We start from the raw sequence: 14527 nt of genomic DNA, 5'->3' as shown, positions 1-14527 counted from the left end.
TCCGTTGTAGTCTAGTTGGTTAGGATACTCGGCTCTCACCCGAGAGACCCGGGTTCAAGTCCCGGCAACGGAATTTTTTTTTTAAATTTGTAATGGGTTGCTTATTAGTTGGCCCAATTTAGACAACAGTACTAAACAATTTACAGCAAAGAAAATAAGAACAAACATTTTAATTGATTACTTATCATCATCACCCTTTTTTTTTTTAATTTCTTTTTTGGGTCGATTTTATTGTTGTGTTAATGAAGGTAGTTAATTTCTCAAATTTCGTTCAAGGAAAAATAACAAAAATTGGCATCATTTTTGAAGCGATCTCATGTAAGCTAAACACTAGTCCTTTAAATCCTGGATTTGGAAAATAAAAATTGTAACGTTCATCATTTTTTTTTTCTGGACAGGGTTCTACTTGTGCATATAAAATTTAATTGTTTTATGTCAAACATTTGATTTTAGACCCTACATGTATTAGGTCCTTTACTCCAAGAATCAGGCTTGAAAAGGACTGTTCGCATGGCTTTGCATACAATGGAATAAATGAGTTTCTATGATCAGCAATACATGGATAGATAATTATGAATTCAGGGGTTTAATGATATTCTAGCGGTAATAACATCTTTTATGGTGTTTCATATCTGTGGTTCAAACCCTACCCCTTTCACTTTTTACCTATCAAAAAAAGATAGGTATAAATTCTTTTCTTTTGAAATCCAATCTTAAACTTTCCAACTTTATAAGTACAATAAAAATTAAAAGGTTGCTAGAGGGTAATATAATTCTGTAAACTTGATTAAGAAAATTATATGATCACCAAAGAAGGTTGGTGGCATTGTGACTATGTAAGACAGAGCATCTTCTCAAAAAAGAAGAAGATAGAGCATCTAACCGGCCCAACCAGCAACTAGAGTGGTATTCATTATATGAATAGAAATCCAGTAACTAGAGCTGTATTATTAATAGAAATCAATCGACCCGAATCATTCAATACCACAGGTCCACAACCACAGCTTGAACACGATACCAACCGAATCATCCGAACATTCCTGTTTCAATACGACAGCTTGAACACGATATCAACCCGAATCATCTGAATTGAATGTTCAATACCAACCTAATCATCTGAATTGAATGTTCAATACCAACCTGAATCATTCAATACGACGGTATGAACACAATACTAAGGCAAACCCATGGAAATACCCCTTTAACCAACTAATAATAGACATAGATACTATATGTAGCTTTATTGCATTGTAAAAAGTCAAAAAAAAAAAAAAAAAAAAAAAACTATGTGTAGTAACGGCTGAGTTTGGATTTAGGGTTTAAAATTGATTTATCAGTAGGTTTTGAAACAATATGGTAGCGTAGTTGGCTGGAGACGCATTGAGTAATGGCAGATTGGCAATTAGATGGATAGCTCAAAAAGCTATTTGTGTGCAATGGATTCTGGGACTTCTACCAATCGAAGAAGGGAAATATATATATATATATATATATATTTTAAAAAAGAAAAGAAAAGCCATTTAATGGAAGTCTTTCTACTGCTAGAGGTGTCATCAAACAACAGAAGACAAAAGTATTGGAATGAGGTCGCAGATATACACCATCTTTGTATCTCTCAAACCACATATACAATACACCGTGCATTACATCAACCTTTTATTCAATGCATAATAAAACACGCATGATTGTCACTGATATGGAACTCAAATTACTGAATAAATTCTTTACCCTGACCATCCTCTCTGAGAACCCCCAGAAGATTGCACATTCAACCTGTCAAGCACCGCATTAAAATCAACAGGCTGCCCACTCTCCTCCATCCTCTGAATCACGCTTGCAACATGGTCACCCCTGAAACCCATGCTCACCAATTTCTCAATCAGTTCACTATAGGGATGGTTGCGAAAGAATTGTGAATGGCTTGGATTCCGGACCATAAGATTGGGGCCTGTTGTTGGTTGTGGATTCTGAAGTGCAACACTTGTTGGAGGATATCCACCTTGAGTGTAGTGAGGCGGTTGAGGTGGATGATGTGCTCTCCCTTCACTGTCATACATCATATATCCACTCCCTGGAGGAAGTGTAGGCTGGGGTCCGGCAACTGCATACCCGTCACCTGGTTGTGCTCCAAAAGTGCCCTTCATCTGCTGAGGCGGGGGCTGCTGTGGAACTGTTCTACCAGATCCAGAATACCCATATGGCATGGCATCAACACGGCTGGAAACGGGTTGAGGAATTCCTGGGAATGGCATTTGCATTGGCATGCTGTTTGGCAGCGTCTCTGGAGGTGATGGGTTTGTTGGTTGAGTTGGTGCGTAGGACGAGTAAACCGTTGTCGATGGGGGCCTGATCTGGGGTTGCATTGCGGGCTGTTGCGATGGCTGAGGTAATTGCTGCGGCCATTGCTGCTGATACTGAGGGAATGGTTGGACTGGTGCTGTCTGATTTATTTGAGACTGTGTTGGCTGTGGTGCCACCCTAGACATGTCCTGCAGTTGGGGTGTTCGGTACTGAGAATCAGGTGGATATTGACTGTGTGTGTGTTGGGTTTGGGCTGGTGGATTTGGTAACTGAGTTGGAGGGAGATAATAGGATTGTTGTTGCGTTAGATTCTGTGGTGGTGCTTGTGGAGGAGGTGCCACAGGCTGTTGCTGTGGCACTACTTGGTGTGGCAGGGCAAGAGCTAATTGCTGGTTATGTGCATCAGATGTGTTATCAGTCTTTTTGGCATCAGCAGCAGCTGATGAAGTTTTCTCCTCACTGGAGTGGCTTGAAGAAGATGACTCTTTTTGCGCAAGCTGAAGCTTGGCTAATTCTTTCTGGGTCTCTGCAAGTTCTTGCTTGTCTCTTAGGATCTGTACAGACCTGTGGACCTGAAGTGGGCAATATAAATAAGTTAATCTCTTGCAGCAAATGGCATGCAGAAGGCTTTGTACTGAAGATCACAGCATGTAATCAATAAATGATAACTGTAAAGCATGTCAGTGGAGTTTATTTGAGCCTTCAAATTAACAGCAAATCAAAGTGCTTCCCTCCCAAACACAAAAGTCATACAATATCTACCACTCCATATCAGGTCAAAGTTGGAAAAGAAAAGACTTAATACTTTTCAATAGTGAGTATGTAAAAAGACTCAAAATGGCACCAGCAGACTTTATCTGGAAAATAAAACTTTGAAATATTTGGATATTATCACAGTAGATTTGAAATGGAATCCCAAATTGCATAATTGCTGTCACAAAAGACTTTCGAACGCATTTTGATGATATAAATCCATTAATGTGTCCAATGACAACCATGGGGTATTAATTAGAAAAGCATGCCACACACTCAGACGTTATTCAAATTTTAAATTAAAAATACAACACAATTTATAATAACTAAAATACTTTCTGAGGGCAAAAAGGTTAATTAACACACTTCTGGCAGCAAGTCATAAACAAAAGAAACACAAGCAGAGGAACACAAACATAATGCAATCATCAAACTGCTTTTTTTTTTTTCCCCCCCTAGAAATTCAATAAAATTTTGAACATATTGCATCTACTTCATGACGGCCGTTCTTTACCATGAGGCCAAGACACTAGTAGATTTCTTTTGTGTATGTGAGATTCAAACACAAACCCCTTCCTTATCCAATGACAAGAAACTTTACCAGTTGATGTTCATGGAGAACCACTTATTGAACCCCGAAAAACATAAATATCACTGGCCTTTACACTTTCCATAGGCAAACTTGTATTGTAAAATAGACATTATAGGGAAAGACCTGAGGTTCTTAATTATTTTCGACAGATGAAAATGGAACATGTAAATAATAATCAAAATGATGATGATTACATGAGAAATAAACATTTTTATTTTTTTTATGATGAGGAACCCTGGGGACTATGCTGAAATGAGAAACAAGCATTGGGTGAAAGGAAAGAAAAAATGAGACTAGTCAACACTACAAAACCTTCTAAAGAAGAACATGGAAGAAAATATTCAGCATTTTTCTGTTAATTGTACAGAAGAACAAGACCATGATCACAAATAATCTGATGCTTCTATTTATATCCAACCATGTGTCAATAAAGCAAATGTGTTAATTATTTATTACATGGTAAAACATTTTAAATAGACATTACATTAAATGTTTAGTTTAAAAGATAAATGACAAACATTAATAGGCATAGATCATTGTATCATAATATAACTAAGATTGATTCTATAAATTGCAAAATAAGAGATGATCAATAATATAAGTTTGACATTCACACAAATTTCAAACTTTGAAAGTTTCTAACCTCCTAGAACTCAGGATCACATAATTTACATTAAAGCTCCTATTTTCTTATGAAGAAAAATCCCAAAAATCTAACCATGCCATATTCTGGCTACCATCCATCTATATCTCATTGTATCAGTGCCATTACAATAACAACAACAACAACAACAACAACAACAGCAATCAAGACCCAAATTTTTGGGGTCCGCTATGAATTCTCAACAAAATAGTGAGGGTCTACCACATCCACATGTATTCTTTTCCACCATTCTATTCTATCAAAATTCACTCTTTATTTCCTTGATTGACATGTCCTTTTTTACTACTTATATTGATGTTGTTTTTAATCTTCCTCTATACCTTTCTTTATTCCCTCAATTTGAATCAACTCACTCTTTCACTAGTGCATTAACTACAATCACTAAACATGACCAAACCATCTCAAGCGACTCTCCCTCATCTAGTCATTAATAGGAGCCTCCCATATCAGTGCCATTCCCGTTACAGGTATTATCTTTTTAAATTTTGGATACATACAGAAGATGTATTTATACAAATACAATGACTTCTAATAACCATGCATCCTCTTGAATGCTACTAATTTTGAAACCTGACAACCCCTCACTCCCACCATTGTGATGACTGCTTGCAAACAGGAAAATTTCAGAAAACCAAAGGAAGCCTATAATATCATAAAGGTCCTACAATGTGAGTGTAAAGGTGCTGCATTTCGTATCACATAGTGGAAAAAAAAAAAATTTAAAGAATATCCTCCTACTTCAGAAATACAAACATTTAAAATTGTGACTCACTTCTTGAAGATGTTTCTCAAGAGATTTAAGTTTTGAATCGGCCTCTCCATGATCACGACCTAACTCCGATCGCATTTCTCCAATTGATTTATCAAGATTGTAGCAGTATAATTCCAACTGAGACAGACGTGAACTGATTCCCTCAAGAAAGCGCATAAGGTTATCAGAATACTTTTTCATACTTTTTTCCACAGTTGCAATCACATCTTGGCCGAAAGAATCCTCTGGCTGGCTATAAACAGAAGGAAACATCGCCGATCTTGAGATTCTGCTTTTCTGAAAATCCTGCACCAAAATGGGACAAAGCAACTCCTTGTAAGTAAGCGTATACAATAAAGCTCCATTTATAGTCACTTAAAAGTATCAAATGATAACACCAAGTAGCAGCTAAAACAATTACCAAATACTCAAAATGAGCTTCCCAAGTCAATTAAGTAGACAAAATGAAATTCTTACAACCTTGTGAGCAAAATCTTTGAAGATCCCAACCAGTAAAAACTACCAAAGTATAAAAAAGTTGCAGCACAAATATAGTATAACTAAATTTCAAATGGGGTTTTTCAGCAGAGCTTGCTACCCATTCAAACCCAGACATTCATTTACACATATGAATGTATATACTATAACCAAACCAAACCAAACCAAAACATAATACAATGTTGTCTTTGCTCAAAATGAAAACCCATCTTTGGAGAAACCAAGAAGACCAGAAAGCTGAGCTGTTACTAACTACTAAGCACACCCATGTATAAAAGTGATCTGCGCCGCAAAGTTTTATAAAATTAAAACAAAATCTAGGGTTGGAAATTTAATTTCTTTCCATATATAAAAAGTAAAAACCAAAGCTTTCAAGTTTTATAAGCTATAACAATCCACAAATCATAAATAGAATACAAAAAAAAAAAGAAAAAAGAATGCAATCTTTACAATTCAAACAAGGAAAAAAAATAAAATAAATACCCAATTAAATTTATCCAATTATCTACACAATCCTAAACCCTATCCACATTCCCAAACCCAGATTCCAAAGATGCCCTCAGAAAACAGACAAAATTACATTGAACACCAATTTTCAGTGAAACCCTAGAGACAAACGGTGAAGTACCTTTCCCGAATTGGAGCTGATGACTGGGTCGCCATGGTTCCCATTCGTAGAGTCCTGGTTGGTGTAGTCTTCGTAGGAGCAGAGAATGTCATCGGATCCGAAATCGAACCCCTTTGAACCCGGGTTGCCCCGGCCCGATGATCCGGACGCCATCGACGGAGAATCGAATGATCGAGAGAGAGAGAGAGACTTTAGGGTTTCTACTTTTTTTTTTTTTTCTAGAGAGAGAGAGAGAGAGAGATTCCGTGGGACTAGCTCAGCTTTTGTTTGGAAAAGAAGTTTCGTGGATATTTTACTTTACGGGTTTGCAGGGTTTAAGTGAAAATCGTTTTTTTTTTTTGTTATGTTGATATTGTTGCTGGTTTTATATTTATAGAGATTGGTGACAGATTGTGTGTTGTGTTAGCTTTGCGGGTCAGATAAGGATGACAGTCACCGACCATGCTTTTTGCAGCCATGCCCTTTGTCTTTTGTGTATTTAATTATGTTCCAACGATTCAGTACTTTATACACTTTACGGCCAACACATTCTTACAGATTATGGTCAGTTATCTCTCACTTTTATATAAATTTATAATTTTTTATTTTATTATTCATAATTTTCTATATAAGACAGTTGTGGTAAATGATGTGTGTTTGTGTACTATATTAGTATCATTAAATAAAATTGTGTTTATTACATACAAGATGTCATGTATATTTCATTTTTTAACTAAAATTATGACTTGAAATCACAATTTTAAGCTTAAAAAACAGATTTTAAGTTGTAAAAAAAAATGTAACATGCAACAATTACTACCCTCTTTGAATATGGTCCCCATTTTTTTTTTAATTTTCTTTTGGGGACTGTTGATTTAAATAATCTTTCCATATCTGTATTGATTATGATTCTAATGTTATTTTATTTGTGTGTGCGTGTTTTTAAATAGGGAATAATAATGAGAGGGATTGCTTAACGGATGAGGAATTGGGTCACGTGCAATGTATGTGCAATACGTGTGTGACATGTGTCGAAGAAAGAGTGGCTGTATGAAATGTACAATAAAGAAGTAAAATGGTTATTAAATTAAGATATTGGCATTGGGGACCATATGTTAACAGGTTTAGATGTAAAATGAATTCGAGTTTAGCTCAAAACAGCTTGCTGAGTCCATAAAAACTGACGACATGTTATGATGAACATGGAGAATCGGAGTTGGAGTAGCTTTTCATTGACTTGGGTTAAAGACTAAAGACTAAAGACTAAAGAGGCTGCAAAATGAAGCAATACAAACAAAAGGTAATACTCGTTTGCGGTGGGATGCACAAGGGAAGATGAAAGTGGGCTCTTGATTGTTTACAACTTAACCAAATGGGCTTGCACTTATGACTTATCCCCCCATCTCTTGGATTTATGTATCGAAGGATCCAGATAGGTTGGGCCTCGCATAGTTCATATTTTTTCTTTTTTTCCTTACATATTTTCTCTTCTATTCAATACTTATTATTATACAGGGGAAAAAAAAAACACCCTACGCTGTTAGTCGTAAAGTGTAACTGTTGAGCATCCTAAAATATAAAATGAGCGTTATTGGTCACTCAATTAACTTTTTGTAGTTTTATACTTTTATTTACTATGTGCCTAATGGAGCAATGAAATGATTTTTTTTTACTGACATAACCGTTTAATTTATTAAAACATTACATATATGCAATCCTAAACGTGATTTGTTTCTTTCCTTCAATTCAAGCCCAAACCCAAAAGACCAATAAGACTCATTTTCAAATTTTCTGGTTTTTTTTTTTTTTGAATAACTTTATACTCATGTGTTTTAAACAAAAAAGAAAATATCCAAGGGAAAAGTTTCAATTTTAAAATTTTCCAGTTATTCTTTTTTTTATTTAATTATATTCATGAAAATAGTTTGTTTTATTTTTGCCACACAAGTAGTTAATTGTCTTATATCATTAGGGTTATCCAAGGAGAACCGAACCCGAGAAATCGACTGACCTACTGTCATTTGATTCAAAGTTCAATTGATCAGAAGAGCCTGTCAATCAACGATGGTTCTGAAAGGTGTAGACCCGACGAAGTCGGTTTGAGTGACGGGTGAGAGGGCTTGAAACTTGATGAATCAACTAGTTCGAAAATTTTCTCTTCTACCCTTTTTCTAGCGAGTTCTTCACCCATTTGAAGGTTCCTTTGCAATCCACATCAATATTCCAGCCATATTTCGTTTACTGGGCCTCAATTTAGTAAGACTTTTTTTTTACTGTCTCTGCCAATATAAGGAGATCTCGACATATTCGACCATATTCGATCGCCATCCAATGAGGCCTGATTTGACGAGTCAGTGGCAGGTTCTGTTCTCCCCCACCTGAAGTGGTCAGGTCAAATCCCGGTTGAGCACAAACCTGACTCGGATCGATCCATAGACACCCTTATATATCATGTAGTGATTCATATAAGCCTTGACTTTCTCTCATATATATATATATATATATATATATATATATATATATATATATATATGAACTCTAGTAAATCTTGTATTATGCTAAAATATATATAAGGAAGATTGGCTTGGTGATTGACCAAAATTTTCACAAATCTTTGTAGAAGAGTTTGATAGTTCTTTCTAGGAACTTTTTCCACTGCATTCCCCCAAATATGATAGACAAAATATTGGCATGATCTTCTTAACACATTGGTAAAATGTTGATGTCCAATCCTTATTGTTGTGTGACTAGAAGCCAAAAAGAAGTTATCTTTTCAGTAATTTTTTTATTAAAGTTATTAAAAAAAGAGAGAAGAAGATAGATAGTGAGGGAAGGGATGGTGATTGAGTTTTAACTGTAGACATGAAACACTACAAAAAATGCTACTATCTAGTCTATTGTTGGGGGCGAAAAAGTTTTTCCTTTTGACAAATAAGATTTGTGTTGGGTTGGAGGCTTAAACCGAAACTCGACGATGTGCTCGAGGTACAACCCAAAGGCTATCGGTGAAGATCTGAAGAACTCACTCTATTTTATGCCTTGGGCTTAGGTTGAGACCAACAAGAATGGCCCATAAACAATTCCTACAGCAGACACATCAGCATGATTAAAAAGCATACTGTAAGAAATAGCCCAGCAATAAGATGTTTCTGCAGGAAATGGCCCAGCAGTAAAATAAGACAGGACAGAATAAACCTCCGGCTGTTAGCTATTTCACAGATTAAGGAAAGTATCCACATTTTCAAACTCATCATTCATTGACTCTAGAGAAGAGTCTTCTATCACAACAATATGAGGGAAAAATTCTATAGTGACAGTTACATCATAACCTTCAATAGTGAATGAGTAAGTGAATATTATGGGCTCTATTATAACAAATAATGAGGAAAACTTAGTGTGAGATGAAGGGAGAGAAAGAGATCCCCGCTAGCGCAGCAAGATCATTATGGTGTCAGGACATGCTCATGAATATAGTATAAGTAGTGAGTAATGAGGGACATTTCAAGTAGTATGAGTAATGAGAGAGAGTGTGTATAGTAAAGCTACTGGGATTTTCTGCTGGGGACAGATAAGTATTTATGAGTAGGGGTATGAGGAGTGTTTGTGAGCTAGGAGCTGGAGAACTTGGTTTTTAAGCTTGAAACTAAGAACTCGGACCTTTTGCCTGAGCTTAGAGAAGGTTTTGGCAGAGAAGTTAAGGAAGAACTCTTTCAATCAGTGTATCTCTTAGTGTGTATAGGTCCCCCCCCCCCCCAAGGATTAGTGGAGAGTTCCCTTTATGGTTGAGTTTGAGGGGGGTAATTAGCAAATAATCTCTGCTAAATCTTCCTCAATCTTCAGAAAAATCCTTAGAGAATCGTTTCTAGGATTTTTGGCCAAGAGTAGTAAGCTCAGCTTTAGGATGTTCTTGTTGTTTTGGGTAATAATAGCTGGGATTCTGGCCTAGCATTAAATTTTGATTTGGCCTTAGCTGATGGGATTAAAGCATGTATTAGGCTAATGATCTTAGTTTTGCTGCTGCTAGAATCAGAGTTCTCTAGGGCAGATTGTATCACCCTAAGCTAGGTGTCAATCTTGGAGCCATATGCTGGGAACTCTGCTGAGATTCCTTTGGTGCCCTCCAAATCACATTTCCCTAAGTTTCCCCATTTGGGTTCATGTACTTGGTCCATGAACCAGAAAGTACATGTTTTTGGCATGATAATGAACTGATTTCATGTTGTTCCAGAAGCTTTCATGGCCTAGTTATGGCTGCCCTTGTTCTTTGACCGAATGGGTTAGAGAAGGAAGGAGATACAGCTGGCTAAAGCTTCCTAGCTTTTTGTCATGTCACCTTAGCTTTATGTCACATGAGAAATGATGGAATTCAGCTTGGGAAGGAAGGGTTTAACCCCTGCTGGACACGTGTCCCTCTTTTGATTTGATTGTACATGCTGGAACTGATGGTGATGGGCTTCAGCTATCAAGTTGTGCTGAAGTTTGACTGGACAGCTCATGTGAGCTTCAGTTGCTGGGATTTGTATATGAGCTGGGCTGGCTCAGTTGGGTTGGCTCAGCTGGGCTTTGTAGTTGAGATTCTTTGGGTTTGGCTATCCCTATAAAAATGAATGGTTTTGCCATGGGCAATATACATGGGCTTTTGTAGTTAATTGATTATGGAGAAATAAACATAATTCCCATGAATTTTGTGAAAGAAATATTTTTGAGAGATGTGTAATTTATATTTCCCATGAGTTATGGACTTTAGTATATATTTTGCGAAGAATAGTTTTGGGCTTTGAGCATAATGTAATTGTTTTTGTCAAAATAGTATTTTGGGCTTTTATAAATAATTGCCAAAATAGATTTGGGCTTTGTAAAGTATTGCCAAAATAACATTTGGGTTTTATAAAATAGGTGCCAAATTAGTATTTGGGCTTTGTAAAATAGTGCCAAAATAATATTTGGATTTTGTAAAATAGGTGCCAAATTAGTATTTGGGCTTTATGAAATAGTACCAAAATAATATTTGGGCTTTGTAGGATTTTGTAAAAATATTGCCGTGTAGCAACGGACTTAGTAAGAATGCTGTGTAGCAACGGGCTTTAGAGGTGCCATATCGTAACGAGCTTTAGAGGTGTCGTATCGTAATGGGCTTTTAGAGTGCCGTGTCCTAACGAGTTTTAGAGGTGCTGTATCGTAACGAGCTTTAGAGGTGGTTTTGTTGGACTTTTTGGATTTTCCCACAAGGTAAATGTTTTTGGGTTTTTTTGTGGAGATAGTATAATTTTATGGCCCAATTTTGATAGTAATATGATTGGTACTTTTGTGAAAACTCAAGTTGGATAACATGTGGGTAATATGTGTGAGAGGGCCTAGGATAATTTATGGGGCTTATATATGGAATATTTGTGAGAGCCCAATAACATGGAGAATATTTGAGTAATATGTGGGAAATATTTATGTGGGCTCAAAATAGCTTATGGGCTTATGTGGGTATTTTTGCGAATGAGCTAATAAAATTAAGGCATGAAAATTTGTACCTCGACACTTGTCACTTGAACCCTTCCTCATTGTTGATATTTTGTTTTTCAAAGGCAGTGAAATAAAATTTGTGATGTTCTTGATAGGTACTTAATCCAGTTGTCTTATGTTGAGAAGTATAGATAAAAGACTAGCGGGTGTTAACCCCCAAACCCACCTTAAAAAGAGTACTGTATTATCCAAGGTAATTTAGACACTTTATAAAGCTAACATTCAACTTCATTCTTAATAATATGGGACAATCCTATAAAAAAAAGAAAAAGAAAAGTAATATGGGACAAAGCCCACAAAGAACTTTATGAAGAATGAGAGGTGTAAATGAAGGCCTAGATGTTAGCCACAAGCCCATCCTAAAAAGTAAAAACAGTAGTATAACTCCCAATCTTAAGCCCACCCCAGGAAATGACATTTACATGCCCCTAGGGATCATATTCTGTGAATCAATTGAATTATGTGTCTTGTCACAGTGCATATGATTATAACTTATAAGTTTATAACCCCTCTGGAATAAGCTTAAGACAAAATTGTCTTGAGCCCAATTTAAGTTTAGCTCTCATGATATTGTTCATTTATCTGATTATCAATTTATTATGGCACTCCCTTAATAAGAACTCTGATTGCGATGCAAAGATAAATTTAAAAAGTTGATTAATTAGTCCAGATAAAGCTGAAACTTATAAAAAAGGTGTGCCATAGTCCATACAATCATTTAACACAATATTTATTCTAAAAAAAAAAAAAAATTTGAACATAATATTTGTCACCAGACTTGATCCCCGTGCCACACCAGTAAAAATGGAGAAGAAGGCCTAGAACATTGATAGATTAATCTGTTAAGAAACCTTTATAGCAAGGCCTAGAACATTATTATCTAATTCTTTCTTAAGAGAAGAGGATCAAGGAAACTGTGTATGGAGTAGAGAAGAAGCAGCGCATAAAGAATGACTCCAATGAAGCCAGCAATAAGAGCTCCTTTAACGTGACCACAATAATTGGGAACTTGGCCACAGATGGGTAGCCAACCTGCATAAGAGTTTCCTTGCCTCCCCACTTGAGCAATCGCTAAAGCTGCCGAAATGCTTGAAGTCAACAACAGGGTGAAAACCTATAGTCCAAATAATGAAACGCATCAGCTATAATTGGTATAATGGCTTGTGCTATTATCAATTTCATTTCCCAAGTACATTACCTCTATGGGGTTCTTTTATATATATGAATGATCCTAAGAGATTGGAAATGGAAGATTCCAACTGATGACCTCCGTGATCCTCAACCCATTATGCTATTTCTTAAGATTAATACATTTATTTTTACTATTTTAACAAATGGAAATAGAAAACAAAGCCCTATTTGGATTGCCAAAAACCTCAATAGTTGCCACGTATCTTTATTGGTGGATTTCTGTTATGGTTTAATTAGAACCACAATTCAACATTGAATGCTGTACTGATATGAAACAAACCAAAGTAAAAACAAAGGTATATACAAGAGAAGGCTTCGTAAACAATTACCACGTCCAGGGCAACGACTAATCGCCAGAGCAAACTCTCAGAAGGAAGAAAAAGAACCAAAACCCCATAAACACTGACAATAGCATTTGCGATCACAAAGTACCTATACATGGCAAGCTTTAAGTAACCAATAAAAGGAAGAACACAATGAAAAGTCTTAGTGGCACTGGCACAAAATTAAAAGACTCAGAAAAATCACTTACTTGAAGGCAGGCGTGTGGCTGTACTTTGCCTCGAAAGAAACTGCAAAGAAGTTAGCTTTCTCATGGCTTGTAGCCATGACAATTGCAGCTGAAACGGTGGCACCTAATGCCATAAGCCTACACAGAAGGGTGCATAGTCTCTTGGTTTTGGCCATGGATGCTACAATATTGTTGGAGCTCAATTAGGTGCACAAGGGAAATGGGATTCCAAGGAATTAAGGTCGAAATGACATATTAATATAAAACATGAAATGTTACTGCTGGGAATGGGAAACCTAAAGGGTTAAAGAGTGTTAGGAAGACAGATGAGGGGTGGTGCACTTGTATTCGTACTTTTTTGTTCTTTGTTAGTTGAAATTCTCAACTGCCACCACTACCGCCCAGTTATAGATTTTCTAATTTTTCTGCTTTGTGGACCTTTATTTTTGGGGTTCTATTGTCTTTCTTGATGTTGGTAATTACGAATTAGGCAGCTAAGAAGGAGGAATTAGATATGCCTGAATCTACTTTTTCTTTGTTTTGGGTGGAGAAAACTTGTAAGCACGTGCATTTTCACTAGGGAAAATAAAATATCGGATCATACCCTTTCGTGTCACAATTTTGCTACAGTTTGATGTGATATATTATATTGTAAGTGATAGAAAAAAATAGTAGTGGATTTATGTAAAAATGACATGAAGTCGATCACAATTTGTCACGTAAGACAGTTGTGAAAAATTGAGTGGTAAAAGATGTGGTCCTAAAATTACTTTTTTTACTAATTTGATCCCATTCATCTAACCAAACACTTCAATAAATTTTTTTTCCTTCCAATTTTTTTTCCTTCCCATTTTTTTTTTCATCCTTCTTAAAAGCCACCCAACTAAATGGAAGTCAATATTGATTTTGTGAGAGAGATTGTACGGTAAGGGGATACCTAGGACATTATGTTGACAAAGTACTGTGTAGGTTATTGGATTAAAAAAATAAAGCCTTAAGTTTTTGGTGGAAGTTAATTGTCATTGATGAGGTGTAATGGTGGGTTCATGTGGAGACACACCTCTGCCATTCACAACTCACCACAAGGTCGAATTATGGCACAAGTTGTGCCATTTTATGTGGTCATAGTATTACTTTATTTTTTA

General features: G+C 36.1%; 2 protein-coding genes and 1 non-coding gene across 3 annotated transcripts; 1 reads left to right on the top strand and 2 right to left on the bottom strand.

The window, feature by feature from the left end:
- Positions 1–73, top strand: TRNAE-CUC (transfer RNA glutamic acid (anticodon CUC)). The gene has a single exon. It is a non-coding gene; the product is annotated as a tRNA-Glu (tRNA).
- Positions 74–1515: 1442 nt separating this feature from the next.
- LOC142639186 (uncharacterized) lies at positions 1516–6539 on the bottom strand. The gene is made up of 3 exons (XM_075813311.1): positions 6188–6539; positions 5083–5367; positions 1516–2873 (listed from the first exon to the last, which is right to left on the bottom strand). The coding sequence occupies exons 1-3, from the start codon at positions 6338–6340 to the stop codon at positions 1725–1727; spliced, it is 1587 nt and encodes a 528-aa protein (XP_075669426.1). The 5' UTR covers positions 6341–6539; the 3' UTR covers positions 1516–1724.
- Positions 6540–12306: 5767 nt separating this feature from the next.
- On the bottom strand, positions 12307–13666 carry LOC142640955 (CASP-like protein 1C1). The gene is made up of 3 exons (XM_075815295.1): positions 13404–13666; positions 13201–13303; positions 12307–12794 (listed from the first exon to the last, which is right to left on the bottom strand). Exons 1-3 carry the CDS (start codon positions 13556–13558, stop codon positions 12561–12563), a joined length of 492 nt encoding a protein of 163 aa, XP_075671410.1. The 5' UTR covers positions 13559–13666; the 3' UTR covers positions 12307–12560.
- Positions 13667–14527: the final 861 nt, after the last annotated feature.

Source organism: Castanea sativa, chromosome 6, assembly GCF_040712315.1.
Source record: "Castanea sativa cultivar Marrone di Chiusa Pesio chromosome 6, ASM4071231v1".
NCBI classification, from domain to species: Eukaryota; Viridiplantae; Streptophyta; class Magnoliopsida; order Fagales; family Fagaceae; genus Castanea; species Castanea sativa.
The sequence above is the reverse complement of the archived record's forward strand: the minus strand, read 5'-3'. Positions and strand labels throughout refer to the sequence as shown.

Bases quoted from the DNA above. Each gene is read 5' to 3' on its own strand.
- LOC142639186 (XM_075813311.1), bottom strand. From the start codon at position 6,340: ATGGCGTCCGGATCATCGGGCCGGGGCAACCCGGGTTCAAAGGGGTTC. The intron at 5,368-6,187 runs GTACTTCACCGT...ATTTTGGTGCAG, and splicing joins TCAGCTCCAATTCGGGAAAG to GATTTTCAGAAAAGCAGAAT. The intron at 2,874-5,082 runs GTGAGTCACAAT...TGCCCACTTCAG, and splicing joins TTGAGAAACATCTTCAAGAA to GTCCACAGGTCTGTACAGAT.
- LOC142640955 (XM_075815295.1), bottom strand. From the start codon at position 13,558: ATGGCCAAAACCAAGAGACTATGCACCCTTCTGTGTAGGCTTATGGCA. The intron at 13,304-13,403 runs GTAAGTGATTTT...TGCCATGTATAG, and splicing joins AGCCACACGCCTGCCTTCAA to GTACTTTGTGATCGCAAATG. The intron at 12,795-13,200 runs GTAATTGTTTAC...TTTGGACTATAG, and splicing joins TAGTCGTTGCCCTGGACGTG to GTTTTCACCCTGTTGTTGAC.